This window comes from Pistacia vera, unplaced genomic scaffold (genome assembly GCF_008641045.1).
Source record: "Pistacia vera cultivar Batoury unplaced genomic scaffold, PisVer_v2 Contig316, whole genome shotgun sequence".
Taxonomy (NCBI): domain Eukaryota; kingdom Viridiplantae; phylum Streptophyta; class Magnoliopsida; order Sapindales; family Anacardiaceae; genus Pistacia; species Pistacia vera.
In genome coordinates, this window is record NW_022196131.1 from 30985 (window position 1) to 53958 (window position 22974).

A 22974-nucleotide genomic window follows, 5' to 3' on the forward strand; every position below is an offset into this window, starting at 1 on the left:
CATCAAATATCTTAATGTAAGAAAAAAAATGTGAAAAGGATAAAGTCATTCTCATTTCCGTTATTTGACATAACATATTTGTATTTGATTGTATTTGTATTTGATTGCCTAGTTTTGCTTTTAAATGAATGTAAGAAAAAGTGATGATTAAAAAGAAGAAATTAAATGTGAAAAGAAGCTACTACTTAATATTAATTTTTATCAATCTTTTTTCATTTTGTATTTGATGATGTTCTCTTTTATGTTCTTGTAAATACAGACTCAAACCAATATGGTACGAAAAAAAGACAAAATTTGGGAGCATGTTGAGGAGCTCCAAGGGAATAAATGGAAATGTAAATTTTGTTAAAAAGTATTTAGTGGTGGGGCTTACAGAATTAAAGCACACTTGTCGGGAATTATTGGCCATGATGTTGAGATTTGTAGTAAAGTCAATCATGAGACACAAGCATGTGCATTCTTAGCTATGTCTGGAAGTGGAAGTAACAAAAAATTAAAAAGTTCAGCCAGTTCTTCTACTGCTTTAATGATCATGAGGAGGAAACAGATTCACCATTTTCACCACTTTCTAAAGGTAGCCAAAGACGTCAAAGTCAAGCATCTTTACTAGAAATGAATAAGAAAAAAGACAAGGAGTTTGTTGATAAAATGATTGCTAAGTGTTTTGTGGTGAACAATATCGCTTTTAATGTTGTTCAAACTGGTGCTTTTGGAGAATTTGTTAAGGCAGTGGCTGAATATGGTGTAGCATACAAGCTTCCATCTTATTCAACTCTTCGAACTAAATTAATTCCAGAATCTAGAAAAGGTATTGATGCCTATGTTGCTATGGTGAAGTGTTCTTGGGATACATCTGGATCTGGTTGCACTATAATGTCTGATATATGGATTAATATAAGGCACCGATCTTTCATTAATCTTGTGACATATTCACCTAGCGATGCAATGTTTATAAAATCATTGGATGTTTCTTGAGAAAGAAAAACTGGGATTTATCTGAAATAAATTGTTGTTTCTGTGATTGAATCAATTGGACAAGAACATGTTGTGCAATTCGTAACTGATAATGGTAGCAATTTCACATCTGCTGGTGACATGCTCATTGGATTGTATCCTCGAATGTATAAGATGAGGTGTGCTGCTCATGGAATTTAGCTTCTTTTGAAAGAGATATATGAAGAAGTTAATTGGGTAAAAGTTGCCACAGATGAAGCAAGAATAATAGTTATGTTCATGACCCGGTACACAGTTCTTCATGTAGCAATGAAAAAGTTCACCAAAGATAGACAATTGAGACAACCTTGTGCCACAAGATTTGCTTCAAATTTTTTAATGCTTCAATTTGTGTTGGATTTGGAGAATGAACTTCGACTCTTTGTTGCTTCAACTGAATGGAGGGGTTTTGATTATTGTAAGACCGAATCAGGTAGAAGGGTCACTAAAATTGTTCAGAGTGATTTTTGGGCTAGAGGAAGGGAGGTTATAAAAACTATTGAGCCATTGGTTCGAGTTCTTCGTTTGGTTGATGGTGATGGATCTACTGCTGGTTACTTATATGAAGCAATGATGAGGGTAAAAGTTGCAATCAAAGAAAAATGTAATAGTGAGGCAAAGCAAGTATGGGAGAATTTGGGAATTGTTTGAGAATCATCGGGTCAACAACATTAGTCATCCTATACATGCTGCAGTTGCCTTTCTCAATCTAGCTTACTTTTTCTCACAAAATTTTAGAGAGGATAGGGAGATGAAAGATGGCATCAATTTCATTCATGAAAACCTGCTTCTAATAGAAGAAAAGCATCCATTTATGAGAGAGGTTCAGTTGTATCATAGTAGGCCAGCTACCTTATTTACTGCAATGGCAAAAACGATGTTACAAACAAGTCATCCTCGTAAGTGTTTTAAAAAATTTCAATATCTTTTCTGTACATTGCTTCTCTCTTTATTTTCAAGAAAGTTTTTTATGTTATTTGCAGGAATATGGTGAGATTACAATGGGGATGATCTTCCTGTGCTCAAGAAGTATGTCATTCAAAGTCTGAGTCAACCTTGTAGCGGTTCATCATGTGAGAGAAATTTGAGTGCCTTTGAAGCTGGTCAAACAAAAAAAAAAAAAATAGGTTGTCACATGAAATGCTAGACACACTTGTGTATGTGAGGATAAACACAATGATGATGGATAAATTCACTTCCACGATAAGTCATGACTTGGAACCTATAGATCTTGAGAAATTGGGGGAGCTTCCAGACTATGAATATGAAGAAATTCATATGGACGAAGATGCTAATTTTACACCAACAGTTGAGGGTTACATGGATGACTTAATGGATAATGATGACATTGCTTGGTTGGACGATGCTCTTTTTTGAGTTGTTATTGACTTATTGTTGTTTATGTACTTTGTGAGTTTTCGTTATAAACTATCATTTGAATCTTGGTTGTATTATTTGTGTATTTTATTTGTTTGGAGCTCTTATTCGACTTTGAATTTTGGTTTTGTTATAACTTATGTGTTTGATTTGACACTATAGTTGAATCTTGGCTAAATATTGTGTTTGAGTCTAGAGATTATAATTTGAATATCAATTATATATTGTGTATTTGTGTTATTGATTAATTGAATACTTTGCTTTTGAAATGTTATATTGATTTTAACCAGGTAGTCCATAAAAGTGTTAAAACTAAGATTGATATTGCCGTATTTTTCAAAACGTATTATTGACAATGCACCGTATTAAACCCGTGTATACCCGTACCATATTTTTCCCATATCCGAATTTTATAGCCGAATTTTTATAAATATATTTTTTACCATTTGCCGTATTATACCCATAAAATTCCCGTACCATTTTTTTGCCGTACCTGTATTTACTAACTAGGGCAACCGTCACAATCGATGAATTAGACCTTTTGATGACGAACTCAAAATTACCTCTCACGGCAACAAGTTTTAACTTCCTCACCACTTCCTCTTTGTTGTCAAATAAATACCCTATGCGCAACTCCGATCCATCCGTAAAAACATGAGCTGATTCACTACTACTTGCAATTGCCCCCTCTGAACCTCCATAAAGGACCATAGTGTTCTCTTCCTCACAAACTACACCTTCTACATAATCTGTATTTAAAGTAATCTCTACATCTGCGGGAACATGTACAGGGTCCTCCTCCTCAACATTTTCATTCTGCCGCACATGACCAACCTCTTCTATAGTGTCCTTCTCACCACCCAAATCACCGCCTATTCTTGATTTTTCAACTAAGAAATCAATATCCTTGTAGTTCAAATTAAAACCAGCATTCTCTCCACCAAATTCCTCGTTATCCCCTTCCTTTGAACCAACTTCCAATGGTTTATCTACAAAAGAAACCCTTAAAATCGGCCTCGAACCTTTATCAGCCTCAAACCTTTATCGGCCACATCAATCATATATAACCTTACACTTTCATCCAACTTTAATATAGCAGGAGGTACCTTATAATGTTCAGAAACTTTACTTAAAACATACTTCACAACTATATCACTATGTGAGCAACTCAAATCACCTCTTCTAATTATTTCATCAATCAACTCATCAAAACTAACCTCTGTGCTCACAACAATTGGTATAACTTCTTTGCTCTTCCCAATCCACTTCCAGCAACTTTCTTTCTCCACCCATTCACCAAAATATTCAACACCAAAAACAACTTGTCTCATGTCTAATAATAGCTAAGTACCTATAATGCAAGAAAAAATAATATTATTAACTGATGTATCAAAGGTTGAAAGATTTTAAAAAACATCTGCAGAGTCGCTTGAGCGATCTAGTGTATCACTTAAGCGATCTGGTATATCGTTTACTGGATCGCTTAAGCGATCTGGTATAAGTAAGTCTGATTGTTTAAGCAATCTTATGCTATTTACTTGATCGCTTAAGCGATCTAGTGCCATACACCAGACTTATAGCAGATCGCTTAAGCGATCTTCTGCCATTTACCTGATTGTTTAAGTGATCTGCTGTCATATACCAAACTTTTAGTAGATCGCTTAAGCGATCTTCTGTCATATACATGATCGCTTAAGCGATCTATGATCTGTTGCATTATACCAGACATACTAGATCACTTAAGCGATCCATCATATCCAGAACACATTTTCAGTCATCTCCACCTACAATCGGTGCTACCACCCCCAACTACCCACAATGCAAGAAAATATTCGACAAATTTCACTCCTTTCAACTTGTATTACATCAAACACAACCTAACAACCTAAACAACTAAATCAGAATCATAACCCAAACCCAATCCATCATTAAAACTTTGTAAATCGAAATATAAAATGGAAAGGGGAGATACACATACCTAGACGAAATGTCAAGAGGAGGAAGAGGAGGATCTATGGCAGATAAAATGTTAATGGCGGAGGAAGAAGATAGTGTTAATGGCGGGAAGAAGAAGATGTACAAGAAGGAGGAAGAAAAAGATGTAGACGAAGCTTAGAAGAAACAACAACTAAGGGAGGGATGCGTTAATGGCAAGAGGAAGAAGAAGAAGGTGTTTGGGTTTGTTTGCAAGAATTTCGGCTCTTTGGGGATATATTGTAATTTTTTAAAAATTACACAATACCTCATTAATCTTAATTAACCACTAATCATGTTTAATTAACCTTAATCAATAATAAAGCTATTTACTTAACACTTTCAAACTACATGACTTTTTAATTAAATTTGAACTTGATTTAACTTTTAATAAAACGTCCCCCTCACCTTCCTTGAGGTTTTCGTTTTTCTAATAAACTTCACAAGTTTAAAATGGTATCCCTCACCTCCCCTCAAAAGACTAAAATTCTCTAAAACATCTCCTCTCCACCGTCTGTTAATAGAATCCGTTAACTATGAAAATAATTTTCATTTTTAAATTTTTTCTATTTTTAATTAAAACAAAGTATTTTATACTTTTAAATAGAATTATTTTACTAATTTTTAAATACAAATTATTATTTTGTTATTTTTAGACTATTAAATAATTCATACGTAAATAAATTACAAAAAGAATAACATAGATATATTTATTTAAAACAGGGGCAAGGATTGAATTTGCCCATTCCTTGCCTGTGGAATACTTCTTCCTCTCAAATATGAAATCGGACTCCCTATTTTGGGGAATGGCATTCAAAGGAATGCTCATTCCCCTATTTTGTTTTGACAGTAAACAAGGGAATGTCCTGTAACTGTAAGTAAACATGCCATAAGTCCAATCACCATTATCAAACCATTTTCCACTTCAATAAATACTAATCACTTCAAAGACATAAATCCTAAATATTTTAATCCTCAGTTTGATGAAATAAAAGATGGGAGTAGCAAAACAACTCATCTGAAAATTTGTAACTTGCTCTTTTTTTTTTTTTTTTTTGGTATTAAATTTATCTCTAGAAGGTTGTAAGTAACAAATAAAACATTGCCAAATGAGTTACAAAATTTGCTTAAGCATCCCTTCTTTGAAGAACTCAAAGAGACCTTGAAAACTACTCTTTGCTGCTTCAAATACTCTCTACCCTAAAAACAAATGGTCAATCAGTTTTGACTGTCTTCCCGTGCTGAAGGGTGGCATTCAAAACACTTTTTGCTTAAAAAGGTGAACTAATATTCACAACTCAATCAATTTCGGGTTAGATAGCCCTTAAACAACAAGATTCCTAAACCACCAATTGCCAAACTTAAAATAAGACGAACTTTGATGGGTTCAACATCAGCAGTTATACTTCTTTCAGTTTTCTTTACTTGGCGAGATCTCTCCCCCATGCTCTCGCGAAGAAGATTGCTGAGACTATCCAACTGATGCATGACTTGACGTTGTGCCCGTGCAATACCTGATATCTGATTGCAAACAGACAAGGAGCAGATTGAAAAATTAATAAGACAGCCAACAAATATTGTAGCTCAAAAGCTAAACCATAATAAAACATCCAAAGTACAGCTCTTGATTGATATTTGACCAAATGATCATTTTTATACCAATTCATTACACAGAGGCACTGTCTATTGGCAACAGCTTGCTAAAAGAAGAAATTGGCTTCACAATTTTAGAAATCCTATATTGCTCGGGACAGCTGGAAGTAATTTGACCTAAGATATCTCAACATCCTATAGCTTGATGTACCACGACAACAATAAGGAAAAATGCATCCTGACTACCAACCAAAATAGTGGGACATAACCTATTTTGTATCTGCAACAGGTGCAATATGATATAAACTGTTTCCTTACTTCCTAAATTTCTGCAAATTGTCTTTCTTAAGATTGCTTTCCCCCCTCTCCTTATCTCTATCTATCACACAAATGGGTTAAGTGATGAGGAGCAGGTTTCATCATCATATTTCAACAACGGTGGAGAAAACAATTCTTGTCAATTCCCTAACATGTAAAAATTTATATACGCATCAATGTAATGCAACCTTCTGTCTACCAGCATCATTTTTCTTTATTCTTTTTATTCATTTGTTAAATAACCTCTATATACGTAACTTCATTAAACTGGCACTACCATACTAAAACCCTAACAATATGGTGGCTTTGATGTATTTGGCAGCAGCAGCCCGCAGTCTAACATTCAAATTCATCTCCGACCTCAGCAATTTATCTTTCACATCTTAACCCAAAAAGATGCAAAGAGAACAGTGACAATATTTTGACAGAAAGGATATGAAAGACCAGCCATGATACCTCTTCCATTAAAGGCGACTCCTTAGCCAACTGGGAGGATGATGAGGAATTAGGCATTCTAGAACCAGTCAAGGAACCGTTTCCTAAACCTGAAATGAAGTAATTTGTGGGAGCAGAGCCATTGCACACTTCAGTCTGGAGAGCCATATTTTGTTGGCTGGTAGAATTTGTCTTGATTGTTAAATTGGCATTCAACTCCTCAATACGAGTTGTAAACTCATCCATTCTGTCATTTAGTGAGGAGATCTGTTCTGAAAGCTGAGTGATGACTCCCTACAGATGCAGAAAAAAAATAAAGGAAAAGACAACTGATTGATTGGTAAAACACGTAAGCTTAGCACTGGATCAGCAGAACAATGTAAAAACAACCTAGAAATGGAAGGACATCCTTACCTGATTCGCTAGCGTTGTCTGTGACTCCCCACTTCTATCATCAAACCTCTGTTTATTTATAGATAAGCTCATAAGCTTCGACAGAGCCTTATCCCTTTGTGTTGAATACGACCGTGACATACCACTGCAAAATGTTAGCACAGTGCACTATTATTTAAGGTGGCCAACTGTTACAGGAAGCTTCATCACTGTAAACAGTAACAACAAAACACACTAGTAGAAGAACTGTGTACCTTTGGAGATTCTTATTTCTCATGGCAACCCTATCAGCAGAGGCCCGTGAAAGAGCTTCTTTGGGGGTTGAAACAAGATCCTCATCTAGGCTGAGCTTCGACTTTAAATCTTCTGGCAAGGCCTGTCAAATGATCAGATTAGGACTACTAAAATAGGAGCAAGATAATAAGCTTTTGGAATTTGTCATACCATAACTTCATTTACAAGCTTTTCCAGTTGAATTTGTTCTATATAGGTGCGAGGAATGTATGAGCCTTCTAAACCCAGCTGCTCTGCAACATATTTTACAATTAACCGATCTTTCCCTTGCACCTATTTTACAAATTACAAGAAGGCTACTGTTAGTACAGTTTTCATAAACGTTCACCACTTAGGCATATATACACGATAATTTTCTAGTCAGGAAGTCTTGATATAATTTTCTCAGGACCATGCTTATATACTATTAGCTCTGAGTTGTAAAATATCATTTTAATCCATTGAGATAAATTCAACGGTATATAAGAGCATCGTCCTAATAAAACCTGACTTGGGAACTACTCTATATATATATATATATATATATATAAGATAAACTAGTAGCATTTATATACATATATATATAAAAGATAAACTAGTAGCATTTAAATCAGCAGAAGACATTAAACCATGTATTTTCTAAATGGATATTTAGTCCCTCCTCTTGAGTATGCCTCAAAAATTTAAAAGGGAACATTAGGTAATAAATCAGTGTCAAAACTCACATTTGGAGTCTCATGGGGCAAGGTGGGAATCAAAAGTGAAACCATACTAAAAATTTTCAACGTCCATAACTCAGCCACAATTAAAAAAAGAAAAAGTTCTGATTTTGCACAATTTTAATTCAAGATCCTATTTCTTATTTCTTTGTATATAATCACACTGCTATCACATTATGCCGTTCATCCAAAAGCAATATCAATATGAAATAAAAAACTTTAAAAAAGAAACAAGACATGAAAAAACTGCAAACATATCTTAAATAACTGTCAAGTTAAAGAATTCAGTTACAATACAATCTAAATGAACAAATTGACATTATCACTTAAGCACCAGGGTTTTCAACCATGAAGAATTTTCAATAGAAATCAAACTACCGTTTAAGAACCCCCAAAAAGTAGATCAAGACATGGAAGTTACTTAACAGTACCTGAATATATTGGCGACTAAGTTGCTCTAGCCAATCAATTTTCACACACACTCCCCTATTATCAGAGAACACATGGCTGCTTCTTTTAAGGATGGTTGCTATCGTGTATCCCAAGGCCATAAGCCCACCAAGAAGACGCACACTGACTTCAAAAGTAATCCGTGGCGATATGACGAATGGGATATCTGTCACCCATTCCTACAAAAATTACAAACTGTCAAATCAGATGCCCTTATAAATATATATTTCCACTGCCAATAACTCAGACAAATGTCTTTAGCACCATGTCAGGCATAAAGGAAACACATACAATTTGATGACAAAATATTACTCTAAGAAACACTGTATGCTATAATCATATGCAGAACATATGATTGCAATGATAAAGAAAGAGGCAAACCTCAAACATGAGACTGTATTTTCCATCTTTGTTCCGCATCCTCAAATATGATTGGCAAGATTCTGGATCTTCACCAGGAGGTAGTAGATATATGTCATATGTCTGCTCTTCTGTTTCTGTATGTTCTTCAGAAACAACAGACTTAATGTGATCCACTGACAAATTCTTCGCTGACTACAATAAAAGAAGCCCCCATATATCAATTTAGACATCAAAAAAGCTATCCAAAGAGCTATAGAATAGTACATAAGCTATTGTTAAACCTTTCTTGTTAGCTTAAAGTTTTGGAATTATGTGTTGAATATGGTATCAAAGTCAAGTAAACCAAAAGGTCTTATTTTAAAATTTCCCTCCAAAAATAAAATTATAACATGGAGCAAGTTGGACTTATTATCAGAATCCATGAGTATTTAGTGCATACTGGGATCCAAGGGACAAGTCCATTAATTTAGTTCAACCATATGTGCATGTGACTAGGCGTGTTAAAGTTCAAGTAATTATCAGTGGGCCCCTTCGTATCAGCTAAAGCTTTTTGAATCAATGGTGCTTCAACATCAATAAAAATACAAAAAGTAGAACAGCCATTAGGGGAGAATAACCTTTAAAATATAAGTGGGACTCTGGAATCCAGTGAAAGGATTGAACTTGTTTACTATTTTTATATGAGCTGTTTGGAGATCTGGCTCAATGTAGGCCTTGTACATTGGATACACCTGTAGAGAAGAAGGAACTGAGTATATCTACAAGACAATACTATTCAACATTGCATTATAAAGATGTATAATAATTAAATTAAAAAAAAAAAAAAAACCGTTTCAGATATTTGATGGATTATTTCTTCTGGTTCTTGGCCAGCACGTTGTATGTCCCGTAAAACTCGTTTGACAAGGTCAAAATGAACCCCCCCAGTAACAGATACACGAAGATCCAGTAAAGGTCGCAACCTTTCACTCAAAGCATAGATGCCCTCAATAATAACAATACGGGAGCTTGGGACTTCAATGGTCCTGTCACAAAATTGTGCTCAGCTTAGGCATTAGAAACACTAGGTCAATATAGTAAGAATTTGAGAATAANAAAAACAAAAAAATTCAGAAAACATACATTTTCATTTCTTCACCAGGCAATATGTTCAAGAATTCCCAGAATCACATCACAAATCTCCTTCAAACCCCGCTCTCTCCGAGCAATCTTCGGCGGGTAAACCAGCCCCGGAAACCTCTTAAACGCATTGTGACACGCGTTCGGATAATCCGCCGCCGCGGTGACGTCCACTGCGACGTAATCATAATTCTCCGATGCCAAGTATTGAGCCGAATCCTGCAAAGCATCGGCGGCAAACGAGTATTTGTCTGCGCATTCTTTGAGAACCCTCTTCAGGACGGTGTCGTTGGACGCGCTGCTGAGCGACTGCGACGACAAGTATGTAGACGTCGCGGTGGCGTTGGCGGTTCCGACACCTATCATGATGAGTGCCAGGCCCTTGGCGTCCACACTGGCGCTGGTTGAGTTGGATTTGAGAGAGGAGAGGCAAAGGTCGTAGTGCTTGGTAAGTTTGCAGGTTTTTTGGATGAAGTTTGAGTCTGCGGAGGCAGATATGAGGAGGGAGAGGAGGAAGATGAGAATGGTGGAAGCCATTGGAGAGAGAGTGAAGAACACAAGTTGTTTTGGTGATTGATATTTATATAAATGTGTTGGTTCAGTTGTTGAAGAAGAGAGAGAGAAGTTGAGTAAATGTGAATGAGTTTCTTCTGATTAGGTGAAGCTAAGAAAAAGCGTAGGTTTATTTTTTATTTTAAGATGTAGTGGTTTTTATGGTGTTAATTAAACTTTGATTTTTCTTAAAAAAATATTATTGGTTTCGAAGATTGGTAGGAAATTTGATCATTATAAATCTTTTTTATAAAAGGGTTATCACCCTAGTATCATAAAAATATGAAAAAAATTAATATGTTAATGTAATATATATCAAAATAAGCAAATTTTTTTCTTTATAATAGTCTTAACGTGTACATGTGTACTCTTAAAGTACAAATTAAGACAATTGTTTATAAATTCAGTGCTATATATATAAAGTTATTCTTATTCATTTACTAATGTTTTTTTGTTTCTTTCTATGTAATGCAAAAATCTTCAATATATATTTATTGTTCTGTGATCCCGAGTTTGTGAGCCTGGCTAAACCTTACAACTCTTTATAAAATTCATTGCTATATACTGTATATACATAAAGTTATTAATTCTTATTTGTTCACAATATTTTCTTTTTTATAACGTAGAAATCCCCTATACTATATATATAAATAATGCAAAAATCCCCTGTATTGTTTTGTGAACACGAGTTTGTGAGCGTGTTCACCGAACCCTTCAAGTTACAATCTTTGGAGAACAAAGAATAATAGCTTCTAGCTATGTAGGTACACATGAGGAGACATGAACCTCGAATCCGAAACCTTGTGACAGTTAAACATATATAGACTTGTTTAACCTTTCATGAGTAACATTAATTATATTTACTAATGTTGGTAAACAAAAAACCTGTTTTTAAAACAATATGGACGCCCGCATTTTATGATTTTCGCATAACCATATAATAACATATAACTTGATATAAATCTTATATTATTAATTGATTGATCTAATAATATTATGAATACTATGATAAATTACATAAATTATGTTCGTATATATCGTATGGTTGGTTGAATGGAAGGAGTTGTTTGGCAAGTAGTATATAGGGTGTTGATAAAGGCCTTGTTTTGGCAGTTTGGAAGCTGCCATAGCTAATGTTCACGGGTTACACTTACACATAACAACACAAAAGCTCCTCACTTCAATGTTTATTTTGATCTCTGAATTGTCTTGTTTTCATTCACGAAATCACCAAATCCGGACAATTTTGCATCAAACACATGATCTGGACCACCAATTATTGCACCCTATCAGGCTCTTGAGATCTATAACACACATATTTTCTCATGGGGCACAATAACTTTATTGGTTCGATCGATGTAATTGTTATAAATAGAAGATTGATAAAAGTGATCATGTGTTTTTCTTTTGTCATTCAATCTAGTTGAAATTTGATGTACCAATCAGATAATGTTATCAATCGATTCTTAGATTTGGACTATATTACTAGGTTTAAAACTAGAACTTACTAGACCAACGAAAATTTTCAGGTACGAATCTATAATACGGACTTGAAGTACAAATGAAGCAAAAGTAAACCTATGGCCAATCTTGATATTTAAAATATAAAGGTTTACCATGAACTACTTGTATATCTTTAAGATTCGAATTAACTTCTTTACCCGACTAGTATTAAAAATACCTATGATTATTAAAAGTTACTATATACCTGAATTATTGAAAACCCTTACATTGTTCTTAATAAAAAATAAAAAATAAATAAATAAATAAATAAATAAAACTTTATAGAAGTATCAAAAAGGCAAGAGAAATAATTGATATTTTTTTGAAAATCACGGTTAAATTTATCATTAATGGATCTCACAAGAAGAAAATAAAATACATAGACGTTTTCACTTGAGAATAACTAATCTAGCTAATAAGAAAATATTTTATTCCCCCAATCAATCTTATATTTTATGCTTCTTAATTTACTTCTAAATCCTGCACCCATATTGATAAATTTGACTCCAATATTTATGAAATCAATTTATTAATTTAATGCAAGCTGTCCATGTTTAATTAATTATCTCAAACTAATAATGGGGAAACTTTACAGATCAATGGCTGTGTAAAATGTGACTTGTCGTTGAAAAATCTTGATGTTGATGCTCTCAAACCCAGCTTCTGAATAATTTAATAACCAAAAGCCTAACCAGAGTTAAACCGACACGAAAAAAATAAGGGCTTCCTTTGGTTGCATTTTGGGAATACTATTTTTAGTATTTTCAAAAAAGTTAAATAGTAAAATACCCAAAAACTCACAATATTATTCAATTTTTTTTAAACTCCCTAAATTTGTTAATTTAATTAAATATCCCTAAATATTTTTTAAAAAATTGCAAAAACACCCCAACAATCCACATTTACCAGATTCCGGCCACCATTGTCGGAAAATGGCCGGAATCTAGTAAGATGGTGCACTACCGGCTGAATCTGACTGGTAGTGCAGCGATCTAGCATTTTCCAGCCAGATCCACGGTGGATCTAGCCTGAAAAGACAAGATCTAAGGCCAAAGATCTGGCCGTTGACGGCCAGATCTTTGGCCGTAACCAATCGGTAACGACGACTAACAAACTGTCGTCGTTGACCATCAACGACGACCGTTTGTTGGCTGTCGTTGAATAGAAAATATGGCCAGATCTAGCCCGATCTAGCCTTTGCCGACCAATTCCACAATGGATCTGATCGAAAAAGGTCATATCGACGCACAACTGGCAAGATCCAGCCGGTAATGCTTCGATACGGCGACTCCGGCCACCCTCCGGCGGTGGTGGCCGGCTGTCCGTATTTGAGGGTGGGTTGAGGGTGTTTTTGTTAACTTTTAATGTTTTATTATAGGGGGTATTTTGTAAAAAAAAAATAGGGGGTATTTTATAATTTATAAATCCTACATCGTAATACCCGCCCAATTCAACTTTTTTTTTAACTTTTTTTAAAAAACTTTTCCCAAAAACACAAAATTGAGAACCAAACGGAGCCAAGAATGTTTGTCTTCTTAAAAATCACTTCAGTCCAAATGTTTTGCTTGAACTTTTCAAACTGCATTACGCGGCTTCACAAATCACATATAACCCCAAAAAAAAAAAGTTTCAAAATCACCCCTAAAGTATCATAACTAACAGCTTAAACATTGTCGTGAGTATTCTAGTAGGGTTTTACTGTTTAATGATTGTATTTTACCAATTAAGTATAAAATGTATCAGACTTAAAACACTAATGAAAAGGTGACTATAAAAGGTAAATTATTATTTCAAATACTTGAGGGGGAGTTTGTTATTTCGTGATACTGTAGGGGGAAAATAAACTTAAAAAAATGCTTTGATATTTACTTTATGAAAGAATAATACTATATATACATCATTTTCATACAACATTATGTGGCAATATATGATGGACTAATTTAAAGTTTAAATTAAACTTTCACCCAATCATATATTGTCACATAATGTTATATGAAAATGATGTATGTGTAGTATTATTCTTATGGAAATATTGACTAGTAAGTATCAGCAATGTTATTGCTGGTCCTGGAATTTAAATCCAATGGTTCGTAATAATATATATTTTTCTTTTTTTATAAATAAAAAAGAATCGAATTCCCATAGTTCGATATGGTTATAAGAGAATTTAATAAGGAAGCTGGGTCTATTGTTAATTGGGCCAAATTAGGTAAAGTTAGGGGGTTTCTCAAATAAAACCCAAATAAGAAGCCCATTAAATAGGAGAAGGGGGTTTTGCAATCTGACAAAAATGATCCCACTAAAAAGAAACAGAGCACAGAAGATATATCCTTAGAAATAATGGGAGGATTTAGCGAAACGACATTTGCCCACCCGCCAAGTTTCAAAACAACACTTTTCTACCCATTGTTAAATTCAAATGTTAATTTTAACAGTAAAAAGGGTATTTTTGCCAGTGACACATCTGTTAATTAATAAATCTACAAATATAATAAATAAATTAATATCATATGATATTATGAATAAAAAATTAAACTTAAATCTTTTGTACAATAACATTTTATATAATTCTTCCCTATATCAAAATCTTCCATATAAAAAGATTATACATAATTCTTCTGTTAGATCAAATTTTCTTTTCATAATTCTTCAATATAACCAAGAAATTACTTCACATAAACCTTATATACAATCCATATTTTGCTTAACATAACTGCTCTAAACACCATAATTTAGTTTGGGTGAGGAATTTTGTCAAATAGGTGGTGGGTGAGTTGCCTCTAGGAAGGTTGTAAATGATGGGTCACAAATTTTCAACCCAAAATTTGGTTCACATACATTTTCCAAACAACCCAAAATTTGCGTTACATAAATTTTCACTTCTAATTCCATCAAAAATTCCTCCACCTCAACTCCATGAACATAAATTCATAATAAACAAAACAAAAGAAAAAGAAATTCAAAATCAAACCCATAAAATCCATGAAAATAAATACAAAAATAAATCCTTTTGACATTTGCTGTGTGACATAAATTCTAGAGCAACGTTGCCAACATTGGTGGCTGGGGTTTTGAGTAATTGTGATGGACTTTTTGGAGGAGAGAGGGAGGTTGCCACCTAAGGCCATTTGATTTGACAAAGAAAAAAATTTTGGGCAAGAAATAGAAAGTATGGTTGTTAGGGCCAAAAAATGTCCTCGGCCCAAATAGACTCAAAGACGAAGACACCTTCAAAAAGGCTAGAAGCTAGAGCCCAATTTCGATTGGGCCCACAACAGAGTTCTATAGATGAGGCTCGTTCGATATGCTTTCCTAGTTGCTCACCATTTGGACCCAATCAGCAAAGGCCTGATCCGTTGAGGCCTCACTGCCAGCTTATCTGGACCCAGGCTGTCTGATCCTAAAACACCTTCAGGACTTATGATGAACTCGGAGCCCAGAGTCGCATACGAACTATAGTACTACTATTAAAGAAGTCAATCACTATCTTGATTCATCTAAGTTCCGTATCCTAGGCATGTTGGGACTCCCTTTCCTATTGAGATAAAGGAGCCAAAGGCTCCACTCTTTCACAAAACCATCGTTGCAAGGACTCCTAGTTCCACCAGGATTCGAAGACCCTGCAGTCACTATTTAAACAAATGTCAGCTCTCTCACAAGGGATAGAGACATTACACCTTCAACCCCTAGAGTTCCCACTCTTGAGAACTTCGCACTACAGCCCCAATCATAATCTTTGACTAGACTTCCGGTAGCCCTTCCTTTCCCTAACCCTCAGTAAACTAGCCTCATCCAGCCTTGCTTACTTTAGCGTTAGAGTGCCTACGGCAAACACCACCCCGGTGTTTTCCGTCCGCTTCACGCTTGTTTTCTTGCGTGTGCATAGATCGCTAGTGGCCTCGACCTCACGGGATCAATCCCTCTTTCCATAAAGGTTGATTTTTGCATCTACAATAGTCTAGCAGGTTCCTAGCTCTGAATTAAATCTAGAGAGAACCAAAAAGGAGAAGTTAGTTGGAAGAAGCATAGACTTTCTGAGTAGGAGGTAAATATAAACAAGCTGGAGGAGGTTCCGAAAAAGGAGAGCCAACAGAGAGGTAAGGAACACCAAAACGTGGTTGAGACTTGCCAATTAGCTAAAGAAGAAACAAATATGATACCGTTATTGGCGCTGTTGTTGGCTTGCCATGAACAAGAAAGAGTGGTGGCGTCGATTAGGCGGTGGGTGAGAGATGTTTTTGCATAAAGATGATAGTGATTGAGTTTTTAAAAGAAAAAAGATTTATAATTTTTTTTAATTCTAGCAAATTTTATAAAATTATAAACTCAAATAATAAGGATATTATAGTTTTTTTGTAATTTTATCTTTGTCAGATAACAAATTTCGTTAATAGATCTTAACGATGGGTGAGAAAGTGTCATTTTGAAACTTGACCAGTGAGGAAGTATGTTTCGCCAAACCTTGGGTGGAAAAAGTCGTTCTCCCATCAAAATATGGTACAAACTGTTTTTCTCAGTAGCTATACCAATTAACACGACTTTATTTTATAGATTACAAAGTTTGATTGTGGATGGGATATTGGGCTCTTTCCATATCAAAATCCCTATTGGGCTCTTTCCATATCAAAATCCCTATTGGGCTCAACCCCTCTCTGCCCAACTCTACCGTCAATGAATGCAAAATTGTCATAAAAAAGATGATTGATTTATAGTCAATGACTGGTAATAGGGTTTGTGTAGCATTACTTTAATAAAATAAATAACAACTATTTACAATTTCTATATAAATAAACTAATTATTAAGTAATATCACGAATAATATCATTCAGAGGACAATTTTTTAAAGAAAAAATTACAAAAAACAAAAATTTAAAATTTAAAATCTTTCAAGAAAAGGATTAATTATATTTAATTAAGGTTAAATTTAACTATGCAAAGGGTATATTAGTAACTTTAAATAAAAGAAAGAGAAGAAAAATCAACTAAGAATCCCATAAAATTTCTCCACGTGCCATAAGACATGAAGATAATAATGCTCAACATGATAAAGCCAAGGGCAAAATGGTAGATCAAGATGGTTTTCGCATGATCACTAGAAATAACAACGGAAAGTTGAAGATTGGCTCCAAGGAAAAATCGTAAGCCCACTCTTAAGCTAAAGTTATAACCAATGTTCTGAAACCGATTCGGGCAATGACCCGATCAGGGTATCAAGTCTTGAGTCGAACGATTGAATCGATCTAACTAGTGGGTCAAATTGATGATGTCATCATGTTGACGATAGTATAACAACATAAATCCTAGTTATGAAAATAGTAGACGTTACTTTGTTATAAAATATAGTTAAATGAAAATTTAAGTTAAAGAGTTAGGAAGTTAGGCTTACCAAAGTTTGTTTCCTTCAACTATGTTGATAAATCACCGTATATCAATATAAGTGTAATCCTTATTTGATTTCAAACAACTTAATCTCCTATATGAGGAAAAAGCTAGATAAATTTGTAATATCAGTTGAAGATAAAATTAACAACATGGTCAAAGGACCCAAAAATAATGTCTAAATAATGAGGAAATTATCCTCCACTACAAGACCTATGATATATAAACTTTCAATCATAAAAAAGTTATCAGAACAAGTTATCTCCCATTATAAGGCGATGACATGAAGGAGTTATTTCCCACCACTATAGTGGTTAGATATAATGCATTAACTCCTATAACATGGCCAGTAACCAGTAACCACCAAAACCAAGAGTTATTAAAATCCGTAAGGCAATTATTGAAGCATGCTGAAGCTGAAGCATCAACGAATGAAGATTAAATGATGTTAGTCACTGTAAATTAGTTAGTCTGAAATTAAATTAGTTAGAAGTTTGTTACTGTAATTAGTTAGTCTGAAATTAAATTAGTTAGAAGTTTGTTACTGTAATTAGTTAGTTTGTTTAGTTTGTTAATAACAGTTACAAGTTAGTTAATCCAGCTTAGCTAAGTTATAGTTGGTTACTAACAAACATGTTGTATATAAGAAACCAACTATTGTAACTTTCATTAATCAATTCTGTAATCTTTGATTCTTGAGTAAGAAGTATTTTCATTTCAGAATTAGTTTTCTCATGGTATTAGAGCTTTATCTTTCCTCCATAATCTGAAGCAAAATTTCTTACTTCTGAATCCATTACGCTTCTGCATTCATGATGAATATTCCAACAAATGAAGATCCCATCAACTTTTCTAGTCCTTACTATCTGCACCCTAACGAGAATCCTGCTGCTGTATTAGTTTCTCCGGTTCTCAATGGCCCCAATTACTATTCCTGGTTGCGAGCTATGAAAATGACTTTATTGTCAAAGAACAAGCTGAAGTTTGTGGATGGCACAATCAAAGCACCTTCCAGTACCAATTCTCTGTTTTCAGTCTGGGAGAGATGCAATACAATGGTATTATCCTGGCTCACTCATTCACTTTCTCCATCAATTACTAATAGCATATTATGGATTGATAAAGCGTATGATGTATGGACTGACCTTCGTGAAAGATTTTCACAAGGGGATATCTTTAGAATATCATATTTGCAAGAAGAAATCTACAGTTTTAAACAAGGAGATAAAAATGTAACTGATTATTTTACTGAGTTAAAGGTTCTTTGGGATGAATTAATGATCTTTAGGCCTCTTCCGTTATGTACATGTTCTACTCCTTGTTCTTGCGGAATCTTGAATACCTTTAAAACCTATCGAAATACTGATTATGTGATAAGGTTTCTTAAGGGTTTGAATGATTCATTTTCTATTGTAAGATCACAAATCATGCTCATGGATCCCCTGCCCTCTATAAACAAGGTATTTTCTTTAGTTGTTCAATAGGAAAGACAATTGAGTTTGGGAGTTGCCAAGGTGTTTGTAAATAAATCCGATTGAGAAAATTTTCATTTCCCTTCAAAATCTCAGCAACAATTTCAACAGCAAAATTTTCAGTCTTTAAAGTCACAACAAAGCAGAAAGTTCAATACTCAATCTTCTGGTGGTGGAGATAATCGTTTTTGCACATACTGTGGTAAGCCAAGACACACAATAGAAACATGTTATAAAAAGCATGGTTACCCTTCAGGATACAAGCCTAGGAATTCTACTGCCCATAATGTTGTTGTTATAGAAGAAAATATCAGTGCTGAAGGTCTACAATTGAATTCTGATGTGCCAACTACAAACCAAGAAAAGTCTGGTTCTAATGCTTCTCTTACTCTAGAACAATACCAGCAGATATTGGCTCTACTACAATCAGCAAATTTTGCTCAACCTTTACATATTACCAACCAAGTTGTGTCACAACTCCATCAGCCAGCATTAACTCCTCATTTTTCTTCCACATTAGGTACTCATTTAGCTTTATCATGTACCTCTAAATCTCCATTATGGATAGTGGATACAAGAGCCACTGATCACATTACACATTCCTTATCTTGTTTTGATACTTATAAACAAATTAAACCAATCGTGGTCACCTTACCAAATGGCTCGAAAATCACTGCATAATATGCTAGAACAGTTTGTCTTAATAAACAACTCATTCTCACAGATGTTTTATATTTACCTGAGTTTTCTTTCAATCTTATCTCTGTCACCAAACTCACATCATCATTGAAATGTTGCTTAATTTTTCAAAGCTCATGTTGCTTAATTCAGGATCTGACTATGTGGAAGATGATTTGTTCAGCTAAGGTGCTTGATGGCCTGTATGCAATGTCTAAGTCTTGCAGTTCCAGTGTTATGCCACTTGCTAAGATCACATTACCTTCTCCAGCTTCATTAGCTTCAACCACTACATTTTTTTATCTTTGCCATCATCGCCTTGGTCATATTTTAGACTCTAGAATGAAACTTATGTCTCCTAATATTCCTAATCTTCAATTTCATAATAATGAAGCTTGTACTGTTTGTCATTTGGCAAAACAGAAAACGTTACCTTTTCCTGTTAGTAATACTAAAACCATTAAATGTTTTGATCTGATTCATGCAAACATTTGGGGTCCTTTCTCTACATGTTCCATTCATGGTCATAGATTTTTCTTAACAATTGTTGATGATTACTCTAGATACACATGGATATTCTTACTTAAACAAAAATCAGAAGTAAGAAATCTGATTCAATCTTTTTTCTTCTTTGTTGAAACTCAGTTTTTAGCAAAATTAAAGCCATTCGTTCAGACAATGGTTCTGAGTTTGCCATGCCTATTTTCTATGCTTCTAAAGGAGTTCATCATCAAACTTCTTGTGTTGAGACACCACAACAAAATGGTATGGTGGAAAGAAAGCACCAACACTTGTTAAATGTTGCACGTTCTCTGTTATTTCAGTCTAATTTACCCAAACTATACTGGAATTATGCTGTACGTTGTGCCATTCATTTGATAAATAGGCTTCCTACTCCATTGTTGCAAAACAGGTCCCTATTTGAATTGCTCTATAATACTACCCCAGATTATACCTCCTTGAAGACTTTCAGTTGCCTTTGCTTTGCTTCCACTTTATTAGCTCATAGAACCAAATTCGATTTCAGAGCTACGAAGTGCCTTTTCCTTGGTTTTCCATCTGGCACCAAAGGTTTTATCCTCCTGGACTTCAATTCTAGAGATATATTTGCCTCTCATAATGTCTTATTCTATGAGTCCACTTTTCCATTTGTTGATAGTAATCAATCTTCTATTCCGTTACCTCGGGACACCACTTTACCACATTTTGATCATATTTTATCTTCAAAACAATCTGGCCATTTGACAACTTCTGACATCACTTCTGATCAAACCACCACTTTACCAAACAATTTTCTTCCTTCTTCTAATCACCCTGTCACCAGATCATCTCAAAGGCATCGTAAGCCTCCTTCTTACCTGTATGATTATCATTGCAACATGGCCACAGCAGCTGAATCTACCAATTCCCAGTCAGGTACTCTTTATCCTTTGTCTTCTGTACTATCATATTCTGCTTTGTCACCTAAACACTTACATTACATCCTTGCCATTTCCACAACTATTGAACCAAAAACTTATAATCAAGCCATCAAACATGATTGTTGGAAAGAAGCCATGCAAACTGAAATTTATGCTTTAGAACAGAATGCTACTTGGACCCTCACTGATCTCCCTCTTAGAAAAACTCCCATTGGATGTAAATGGGTTTATCGGATTAAACGAAAGGCCAATGGCACAATTGAGCATTACAAAGCTCATTTAGTTGCCAAAGGCTATACCCAAACTGAAGGTATAAACTACTTTGACACATTCTCCCCTGTGGCTAAGCTTACCACTGTCAGACTACTTCTTGCATTGGCTGCTTCCTCAAATTGGCATCTGAAACAGCTTGACGTAAATAACGCTTTCCTGCACGGTGATTTATCTAAAGAAGTTTACCTGATCCTGCCTCCAGGTTTCAGTTCTTCTCATCCCAATCAGGTTTGCCATTTTCAAAAGTCCCTTTATGGACTCAAACAGGCCAGTCGCCAGTGGTTCTCAAAGCTTACTTTAGCTTTATTATCTTTCGGCTAGATTCAATCATCCTCTGATCATTCCCTTTTTGTTAAACACCATAATGATTCCCTTACTGCTCTCTTGATATATGTCGATGATGTTATCTTGGCAGGGAATAATCTTCAGGAAATTGATCATGTGAAGGCTTACGTTGATGTTGCCTTCAAAATAAAGGACCTTGGTGATCTCAAATTTTTTCTTGGATTGGAAGGAGCACGTTCCAAGCATGGCATTACCTTATGTCAACACAAGTATGCCCTTGAAATTTATTAGATGTTGGCTATCTAGCTTGTAAACCTGCAACCACACCAATGGAGTCTTTCCTGAAATTATCCAACACTGATGGTGATTTTCTTTCGGATCCTACTTATTACAGAAGGTTGGTTGGGCGTCTCCTCTACTTGACCTCTACCAGACCTGACTTATCTTTTGTTGTTCAGCAATTAAGTCAGTTTCTTGACAAGCCTACTTCAGCTCATCTTCAAGTTGCCAATCGTGTTCTTCGTTATGTTAAAAGGTTGTTCAACAATTAAGTCAGTTTCTTGACAAGCCTACTTCAGCTCATCTTCAAGCTGCCAATTGTGTTCTTCGTTATGTTAAAAATTGTCCAGCTTATGGCTTATTCTTTCCTGCATCCTCTGATCTTACATTGAAAGCCTTTAGTGATAGTGATTGGGCTGGATGCTCTGCTACTCGCAAATCTATTACAAGTTTTTGTGTATTTCTTAGCTCATCTCTAATAAGCTGGCGTGCTAACAAACAAACAACAGTTTCCAGATCATCTTCCGAAGCTGAGTATCGTGCTCTTGCTTCTACGACATGTGAACTTCAGTGGTTGCATTACTTACTTCAGGATTTTCATGTTCTTCATTCACATCCTGCCCTACTTTTCTATGACAACAAATCTGCACTTCAGATTGCTGCCAATCCCACATTTCATGAGCGTACCAAGCACATAGAAATAGATTGCCATGTTATAAGACAAAAGGTTCAATCGGGTCTCATTCATCTTATGCCCTGTTCTTCCTCTTATCAGTTAGCTGATTTACTCACTAAGGCTCTTTCTCTTGCACCATTTCGAGCTAATTTGTCCAAGCTGGGAATGTTAAGTATCCATTCTCCAGCTTGCGAGGGATATTGAAGCATACTGAAGCTAAAGCATCAACGAATGAAGTTGAAGCATCAACAAATGAAGATTAAATGATGTTAGTCACTATAAATTAGTTAGTCTGTAATTAAATTAGTTAGAAGTTTGTTACTGTAATTAGTTAGTCTGTTTAGTTTGTTAATAACAGTTAGAAGTTAGTTCATCTAGCTCATCTAAGTTAGAGTTGGTTACTAACAAACATGCTGTATATAAGAAACCAACTATTGTAACTTTCATTA

General features: G+C 34.8%; 3 protein-coding genes across 3 annotated transcripts; 1 reads left to right on the forward strand and 2 right to left on the reverse strand.

The window, feature by feature from the left end:
- The first annotated feature begins 612 nt into the window (after nt 1–612).
- LOC116136494 lies at nt 613–2370 on the forward strand. The gene is made up of 4 exons (XM_031422188.1): nt 613–966; nt 1156–1617; nt 1977–2022; nt 2222–2370. The coding sequence occupies exons 1-4, from the start codon at nt 613–615 to the stop codon at nt 2368–2370; spliced, it is 1011 nt and encodes a 336-aa protein (XP_031278048.1).
- Nucleotides 2371–5406: 3036 nt separating this feature from the next.
- Nucleotides 5407–10018, reverse strand: LOC116136495 (inorganic pyrophosphatase TTM2-like). Its single transcript, XM_031422189.1, has 10 exons — nt 10011–10018; nt 9718–9913; nt 9506–9619; nt 8907–9080; nt 8507–8704; nt 7528–7650; nt 7338–7459; nt 7105–7228; nt 6712–6984; nt 5407–5865 (listed from the first exon to the last, which is right to left on the reverse strand). The coding sequence occupies exons 1-10, from the start codon at nt 10016–10018 to the stop codon at nt 5647–5649; spliced, it is 1551 nt and encodes a 516-aa protein (XP_031278049.1). The 3' UTR covers nt 5407–5646.
- Nucleotides 10019–10022: 4 nt separating this feature from the next.
- LOC116136506 (cell wall / vacuolar inhibitor of fructosidase 2-like) lies at nt 10023–10568 on the reverse strand. The gene has a single exon (XM_031422201.1). It carries the CDS (start codon nt 10542–10544, stop codon nt 10023–10025), a length of 522 nt encoding a protein of 173 aa, XP_031278061.1. The 5' UTR covers nt 10545–10568.
- Nucleotides 10569–22974: the final 12406 nt, after the last annotated feature.